The sequence below is a fragment of the Cryptomeria japonica genome, chromosome 11, assembly GCF_030272615.1.
Source record: "Cryptomeria japonica chromosome 11, Sugi_1.0, whole genome shotgun sequence".
Taxonomy (NCBI): Eukaryota; Viridiplantae; Streptophyta; class Pinopsida; order Cupressales; family Cupressaceae; genus Cryptomeria; species Cryptomeria japonica.
Window position 1 is genome coordinate 97,160,173 of NC_081415.1, and position 9,087 is coordinate 97,169,259.

At 34.3% G+C, this 9,087-nt stretch overlaps 1 protein-coding gene across 2 annotated transcripts; it reads left to right on the plus strand.

Moving 5' to 3' along the window:
• The first annotated feature begins 4,620 nt into the window (after positions 1-4,620).
• LOC131041289 (receptor-like protein EIX1) lies at positions 4,621-7,852 on the plus strand. Of its 2 annotated transcripts, none has more exons than XM_059213754.1 (2): positions 4,621-7,462; positions 7,602-7,852. In XM_059213754.1, exon 1 carries the CDS (start codon positions 5,589-5,591, stop codon positions 7,425-7,427), a length of 1,839 nt encoding a protein of 612 aa, XP_059069737.1. In that variant the 5' UTR covers positions 4,621-5,588; the 3' UTR covers positions 7,428-7,462; positions 7,602-7,852. The 2 variants fall into 2 exon arrangements, with proteins under 2 accessions (XP_059069737.1, XP_059069738.1); XM_059213755.1 differs by having other exon boundaries at positions 4,621-4,975.
• Positions 7,853-9,087: the final 1,235 nt, after the last annotated feature.

Here is a 9,087-nt window from a genome sequence, read left to right on the forward strand (position 1 = left end):
TAAACATTTGTAAGAGGCCAAATTTTCACACAAGTAACTATAACATAAATATATAGTACTATATGTTGATGCAATAGATCAGAAAAAAAGTATTATGAATCAATTTGACATATTTTAAAATATCATAGATACAATGATGAGACTTACATCATTATAAATAATTTCAAGCATTAATTAATACCTATATGGAATTTTCACCCCTAGTATATAATGACAATGTTGATATTCCCCTTACCCTACTAACATTTTGATCAAACAATAATATTAGGAAAGGTGTCTCGATATTACATATTAGTTATAAGACAAAAACCTAATAATTTTGAGGCTACATAGAAAAAATATAATTTTAATAGATCAAGATTTTGATCTTGGTCCTAAAATGAACTCAAATGGGCCTCACTTGGAGAAAAGGTAGTAATGGTACTGTGGACCTCTCTGAGATATTTAATTTTGTTTGAAAATCTCTCAATTCAAATTTTCAAGTAAAAAATTTAGGATCTTTTAAAATTGGGCTCCCACATCAAAAATGTCAAAGCATATATGATGGCACATAAGAGGGTGGTAAGAGGGAATTGCGCTTATTAATGAATTTTAAATAGATCATAAAGTAAACTTTACTTAAGCTAATAGAGAGAAAATGGATCACCAAATTTGGTTCATGATTTATAATAATATTTTGACAAGAAAAATAAATATATTATTTTTGGCATATGGACTCATCTTAGGTATATTGGTTGCCTCTATTATTTACTAGATTTTTGAGATCGAGGTTTCATACTGATTTTTGTAGGTATTATTATGCTACCATGATCATCTCCTGTTATTAAAAAGCTTATAAAGGTTAGGCCTTTATAGATGCATTGCAATTGTAAATTACTAAATGACATTTGAATTTTATTTAGAGTTTGGAGCTTTTCTCTTAAAATAATTTTCCCCATATAAATCATTATCTTATTGTATTTTTTTTTTTATTAATATCCTTGTAACAATATATAGAGTTTTAAATTAACACGATGAGCGGGAGCGGTGGGAGAAACGGGAGAGGTGGGATTGCTAGTTCTAGGGTTTCTTCTGGGGATGAGGAGGCTGAATATGAAGATGATGGAGACAACGAGTTGTGGATCGTGGCTCGGAGGGCTTTCCCAGGTGTTTGGTTTTTTGTTTTTATTGTGATGTTGGTTCCTAACCGGGAGTTTCTTCTTTTCCCCATGTCGCTAGTTGTTCCTTTGGCTCCTTCGGCGGCTGACGGGAATCCCTTTGGAGGTTTTGTATGTGCTTTCCTCATACTTCACCAGGTTGTTCATGGAGGTGTTGTTCACGTTTATCTACGTACTGCCTCTATGTCATGGTGGTTCTGCGGCGCTGTTGTTGGGGTTGCGGTTGAGGCTGAGCATGGTGGTCTATTTGGTGATGTGATCATTCTTTCTGACAGAGTTGTATCTGAGGGTTTTGGTGCTTCTGTCATTGGCATTGGTGTCTTTTCCCCCTCGTTTCCTCCTTCCTTTCCCTCCCCTACTATCTATGGTAGTTGTTGGGGGCTTCCGACGTTCTTTGGACTATCTATGGTAGTTGTTGGGGGCTTTCGACGTTCTTTGGGGGTTTCGGGCTAGTTTTGGCTCCGACTTTTGGTGATGTATTTCTGGTGGATACCCTCGGTTTTTTTTAGTTTTTATTTATTTATTTATTTTTTTTGTTGTTGTTGGTGAGAGTTCTTGTTTCTCTTTGTCCCTGGTCTATTGGAGCCTTTTCTGTGATGGATTGCTCTCCTATAGAGGTGGAGAGGTTCTTTATGTGTTGGATTATGAGAGGTGTGTCTGGGCTTTTGGGTTGCTTTCCTCCTTATCTATTTGAGGTGGCCCTTTCTCTTATTGAGGTGGAGATTTGGTGGGGAAAAGTGGTTTGACTTCTACTTGCTGTGAGAAGGCTTTTTTGGTCGTCGATCTGCCTTCTTCCTTGTCCTATTGAGGTGGCTTTTGCCTATGGAGGTGGAGAGAAGGGGTGAAGGGAATATTTGGTTATTGTTCTTCAAGTTGTGGGTTGGGGTTGATTTCCATTTCTCTCATGGGTATCCTCACAGAAGGGCTTGGGTTCTTTGTCACATCCCAGTTCCCCAATTATCTTTGTGGGTTGTGCGAGCTTGTAAAAAAACTCTTGGTTTCTTTGGTGTAAGGTTTCAGGTGCCTTTTCAAAACTCGTTTCCCCAACTTTTTCTTTGTGGATGTTTTGTTGTGCCCTGAGCTTTGTCTTGTTGTGGGACTCTTGTAAAACCCACATTTTTCAGGTTTTGGGAGCCTTCTAAAACCCTCTTTCATGGGTGAAGGAGCCTAGGAAAACCCTATATTTCTTGTTCTTGTCAAGGACAAACTAGATGCTGGTAGTTTTCAAGGGTCCGGTTTGGCCAGCTGTTGTTTTTAGTTAGGTCTAGGCTTGGTTTTTTGTGGCCTAGTGATGTTGTTACAAGTTAAGGGAGCATGGGAAAACTTTTTTGTTGGCAAAGTGCTCCTTTTGAATCCTCGATCTATGGTTCTTGACGTCTATTGTCTACTGGTTTAGACCGTCTATTTTAGTCATCTTGGTTTGAGGTTCTAATCTTAAGGTGTGGCTAGGGTTTGGTGTGTTATTGTTGCGATGTCTTTTTTATTAAATATCTTTTGCAACATTTGTTTTGGAATCTAGATGCTCATAAGTCTAGAAGGTTTTAGATCCTTCCTAAAACTTGTGGTTTACTGCCAGGTTGTCTTGTTTATTCCTTTATGGCAACTCTTTGACTGTAAAGGGTTTTAGGGCCCCTTCAAACCCTGTTTAACATAATCAAAAAATATATATAGAGTTGTTATTTTATATAAAAACATTTTCATGTATTATACATAACCATTGGAATTATAGAAATACATATCCTTCAATGGATCATATAATAAATTTATGTTGATAAGATAATAAAGAAGTCATCGATTTATAAAAATTGATAAGGAAAATAACTAGACTAAACTAAAAATAAAAATTAATGTATTCAAATACTAAAGGATTAATTATAGAAAGACTAATGGTATAGTCTATTGGCAATAATATCAAGTTAAAACACAAACAAAAATATGAGTCCACTAGCCATATTTGAACCATGAAGAAAAATAAATAAAACTAGAAATACATTTTAGAATCAAATCTTGATCTAATTACAAATTCATCTAATTGATTTTCACAATCTAGTAGACACTTCACATTTGATCAAATATACTTTAATAATCTCTAATTGATTAAATAAATCATTTTTACTATGAAAAGGGTCTTCATAGATTGAAGAACAATTTTACAACTATATTGTATTATTCAACTTTAATTAAAAAAAATAGCAAATTAGAAAATGTATCCCTCACTAATTTATCATTCCTTGAGATTCTCAACCAATTATGGAGACAATTGTATCATGGAGTGTATTTTTTAATGCATCCCTCACTAATTTATCATTCCTCGAGATTCTCAACCAATTCAGGAGACAATTATATCATGGAGAGTTTTTTTGAGTGCAAACAACTCCTTTCTAGTTTTGACACAAAAAATGGACGAAAAAGTAGACATGAATTATCATATTAATAGTCAATAGTACAAAAGACTAGAGGAGACAGTTAATTTAAGGAAAAAATTATTTATATCTAATTTCATAGAAAGAAGTTATATATATATATATATAGAATCCTACTAATTTTTCACTTAATCTCAAATGTACTTGACACCTATTCTAGTCCTTTATGTTTGGTTGTTACATTTCACTTGAATTTTGTATTTAAATTTATTTGATCTAACAACCCCACTATCAAATTATATGAACTAAATTGATATTTGTAGAAGTTGATAACACTGCGAGATTTACCTATGATGAAGGTGGGAACAAAAGTCTCATGATCTTGATGAGCCAATAAAATTACCATAGAAATTTATTGAAATGAAATATTGTCTCTTCTAACAAATAAACAAAAAAAACACAAACATATAAAATAATCAAATCCCCAAATTATATTATTAGAAAATAACTATTATTTTTTAACTCATTCATTTAATTTCAATGGTGGCACTAGGATATACTTTATACTCAAAATAGACTCCTTACTAACGACTACAAGGTGATTCAATAAGAGAGGAGACCAAGTAAACAACTTTCTAAAGTACAAGAATGGTCTCTCAATAAAGTGATGCATGTGGGAGAAAGAAGATTCGTCTTAAGTAACACGATAACACCCACACAAGTTAAAATCTAGCTACACAAGATTAATCAATATGTATTAGAATAAATAAATTAATGCATGCAATAATCAAATTCACTAATATGAATTCTAAAGATGTCAAAAGTTTAAAATAATGCGTAAAAACTGATGTTTATAAAGACATCATTAGTTGTCTACCGCGACATGACTTAATGTTGTAAAGTTAAAGACGCATTGATATTTTTGTGCTTGATAAACGACTTTCGTTTCTGCCACTTAAAATTCAGATAATATTTGACTTCTTTGTAGGATGGCCACACAAATAATCGACTAATTTTTAAAATGAAAAAAAAATACCATTGACCGTTGACGGTCTCGCTATTGAAATAATCCACCCAAAAATGATCATCTGCATTTCCCTTCGTCCCCTCCATCCCAAATGGCCCTCTCTTTACAGAAGCTGTGTTCAGTTTTCATTTCAGTTTTTGTTGTCTTCTCATTCTCTCCCCGCCCTTCACTGTCCAACGGATGTCTTTCCCATGAATCCGAAGCACTCCTCCTCATCAAAGCGGACTCGAATGACTCTGCTGATCTGAGTTCGTGGGTGAATGGCACAGACTGTTGCACCATGTGGGATGGCATTTCCTGCAATAATCACACCAAGCAAGTTGTCTCTCTTGATCTAGGCTTTGACAATGACTACTTTGATGGTGTGATCTCTGAGAGCTTGTGCCAGCTTCGTTTTCTCACATCACTCACCATAGCCGGAGTATCAGGTACTACACTTCCATCCTGTTTGGGAAATCTCACTTATATTCAAATATTAGAACTACGTTTCAATGTATTAAGTGAGATCATTCCCTCTTCCATTTGTTTCCTCACCCGCCTTACATACCTTGGTCTTGGCTTTAACAAATTCAAAGGAAGCATACCTTCCTGCTTGGCCAATCTTTCTTTTTAACTTACCTTGACCTTGGTCTAATCCAACTTAGGGGAAGCATACCGGCTTCTCTTGGTAATCTTTCTTCTCTTGAGTATCTAGATCTTTCCCAGAACCAGTTAAATGGGAACATACCGGCCTCTCTGGGTAATATTTTGACTCTTGAGAAATTAGATCTTTCACAGAATCTAATAGCTGGGAATATACCGGCTTCTCTTGGTAAAATTTTTTCTCTTGATTATCTAGATCTTTCTGAGAACAAATTAAGTGGGAACATACCGGTTTCTCTGGGTAATATTTCTTCTCTTGAGCTTCTAGATCTTTCTGAGAATCAATTAGCTGGGAACATACCAGCTTCTCTGGGCAATATTTTTTCTGTTAAAAAAGTAGATCTTTCTCAAAACCAATTAAGCGGGAACATACCTAATTCTCTTGGAAGTCTCACTTGGATGAGTTATTTACACCTTGGAGGAAATCCACTGAGCGGTAACATTCCAAATTCTCTGGGCTATCTCTATTTACTCAAAGATTTGAATATTAAGGACACTCAACTAAGTGGGACTATTCCCCTTTCATTTGCTCAGCTTTCCTCCCTCACTACATTGTATGCTGACGGAAATCGTTTCAACGAAACCGTTGCCTCTTCGCCACTTCCACCTTCTTTGGTTGATCTACGCCTCTCACTAGACCGTAACCAGTCAGTTTCAGAAACTTTCTTTCACAACCTTACAAGCCTGAATTCATTGTATTTATCCAACTGTGTGCTAAATATTTCAAAATCTTGGATTCCATCCTTTCAGTTAGAGACAATAAGTATAATGTCATGTATGATTAATGATAAATTTCCTCCTTGGATTTCAACACAATTCTCGCTTGTTACATTGGATTTAGTTGACACTGGTCTTGTGGGAAAAATTCCTTCTTGGCTAGGGGAAACCAATCCCGACTTGCAGTATCTAAATCTTTCGCGAAATCATCTAGAAGGAGCCCTATTCTCAATTTCGTCAAGTGAGATGTCACTAATAATCCTAGATGTGTCTAGCAATTCACTGAGTGGGAACATCCCATCAAATTGGTGCTCCTCCGTTGAGCAATTGCAGCTCAACGACAATTTATTCAGTGGCAATATTCCTTCAAGCTTGGGTGAAATGTTCAACTATTATCTTTTAAATCTTGCAAACAACAACTTAACTGGTGTGATCCCTATGAGCTTGTTCAAGTACCCTTCCCTCACAGTCCTAAATTTGGGAAATAATAGTTTGGAGGGAGGGTTACCCCATGAGTTCAATGAGCTAACTTATTTATATTCCTTAGTTGTTCGGAATGATAAGCTGAATGGATCACTCTTTCCCTCAATAGCAGATTGTTCACAATTACAGGTTCTTGATGCTGGGGAAAATTTTTTTGGAGGTGAAATATCAAAATTAATTGAAAATCTTTCAAAGTTAGGAGTATTGGTGATGAAGGACAACAATTTTATAGGCAGTATTCCTCTAGAGATTGGTAAGTTAAAGAGCCTCCAAATCTTGCTCCTTTCTTCCAATCATATTTCAGGTTCAATTCCACACACAATTGTATCCATGGAAGCAATGGTCAATACAAGCCAAGATGGTTTTATATTGTCTGCTTCTTATAATGTTTATTATCGAGATGGATTGGTAATGAATTTAAAAGGCACAGTTCGCTCCTTTTCATACATCCTTTCCACTCTCACCGTCATAGATCTCTCAAACAATGAATTGGAGGGGGAACTTGTTTCTGATTTTGGGAATTTGAAGGGTTTGAGGCTTCTAAACCTTTCAATGAACAATTTTAATGAGACCATTCCAAATAGTCTAGGAGAAATGAGTCAGCTAGAGTCATTAGACCTTTCAAAAAATTATTTTTCAGGAAGAATCCCTGTAGAGCTTGAATCTCTAAACTTCTTGGGTTCACTAAATTTATCAAACAACAATCTTTCAGGAAGTATCCCACAAGGACATCATATAACTGGCACATTTGGAGAGTCCTCTTATTCAGGCAATCCACATTTATGGGGATGTCCTCTACCTAAAAATTGTTCTTGGCCACAATTTGCTCCTCCTCCTCCTTCTATTTCAGTGGACAAAGATAAAAAAGGTGCTAAGTATTCATGGTATCAAATATCCGTGGGATTGTCATATGGATCAGGTTTTGGAGGGATGTTGTCACTCATGCTCATAAAAAATAGTTGGAAAAGGAAATGTTTCAATCAAATTGATAAAATCCTCAAGTTTTTATTTCCATGGATGAAGAATTTGACACTATAAAGAAATATGTTCTACAATTCACCAAAATGTGGGAGGTAAATTCTAAAACTTTATATTTTTTAAAATATTTATCAGAATTTAAATTATTATACTGCTAAAATTCAATAGAAAATAAGTATTAAATATATTCGATGTAAATTATCATTGACTCTTGTATCTATGAATTGTATGCAGTTTCAAAGAATCATTTGGCAACTGTTTGGGAGGATCTTCTCCCAACTGTGTGTAGCTGCATGTGGCTTTGCTAATGAAAGATTATATGATGCTCCTGGTTGTACACATGATAGTTGAGATGTGAATAATAGCTTATTATCAGTAATTATGCTGTTATATCTTTAGATTACACTTAAAGTCATTCTGGCGGAGTGTGGTTTCTTTGTTGGAGATTAATGCAACAATTTAAACTATCCCGAAACTCTTTGTGATTATCAAAGTGAATTTGCTATGTTAGTTGTTTTGTCTTTATGTTTTGTTGTTATCTGTAGCTTCAGTAAAGAAAGTAGTCCTATATGGCTACTCTGGTCTTTCTATGATTACTCTTTGATATTTTTTATTTTATTGTTTAATTTTTTCAATAATGTATTAATTTTTAACCAATATTAAATTTAATATTTTTATTGATTTGGGAAGATAGTAAATGCAATATATTCATGGGCATCAATAACTGCTACTTTTTCTGTTCACTTGCCGTTTATAGGTTTCCTTCGATTGGCATGCATATAATTCATAATCTATTAAAACCCTTAAAGCTTAGAACGAATCAGATAAAGCTTAGAACGAATCAGAACTCATATTTATGCTGCATGTCTGGATAAGATATTGGACATTTACTATGAATTATTTCTCATAACTATATTAATAAAGATTAGTTCTGTCGTTTTGACTTATTAGTCTCTTTTCAAAGCATTTATACCTGCTATCAGGATTTTACTTCCGAAGTATAATACTTGAACCAGCGACGTTGTCTGATCGGTGTAAATTTTTTTTTCTTAATTTTATGAAAAGTTTTAACTCAAAAAATTAGAATAAAAAGTATGATTAATTTTTATTATTTTAATTTTGAGTTTACCCATGTAATTCAATATAGAAAGGGCCATATTTTCATTTTTTTTCAATTTAATTTTTATATGTTGAAATTTAAAATCGTATAATGTTAATGGGCTCTTGGTCTGTGGTGAACTTGAAAGGTTCTTCATGAGTCCACCAAGGATCAAGTCTTGGCGAGTGCAACACTCTGATATCAAGAAGGGATGGGGTTGAGATCGTGCCTCTTGCCCCCTCTTAGCTGAAGACATTCTTGTGCTCTCGTATTATGTACTAAAAATGAGTTTGTGGACAAAACTCCATCAATTTAAAAAATTATATGATCAATAGGCTTTATAAACTCCTAATAGTCAAAGAATGCTGAATCAAAAGTGCTTAAAATAATGTGTAAAAAGTGATGGTAAATGTGTGAAATGATTGGACAAGGAAGGATAGTTGTACTCTAGCTATGCCAAATAATGTAAAGAGTGGTTGTATTTTTATATAGAAAGTTTCTATTATGCACCAAGGTATAAGAAACCAAGATAATAGATAGATAGATAGATAGGTAGATAGATAGATAGACAGACAGATAGACAGACAAACAAACATATAGACAAACAAATAGATAAACAAA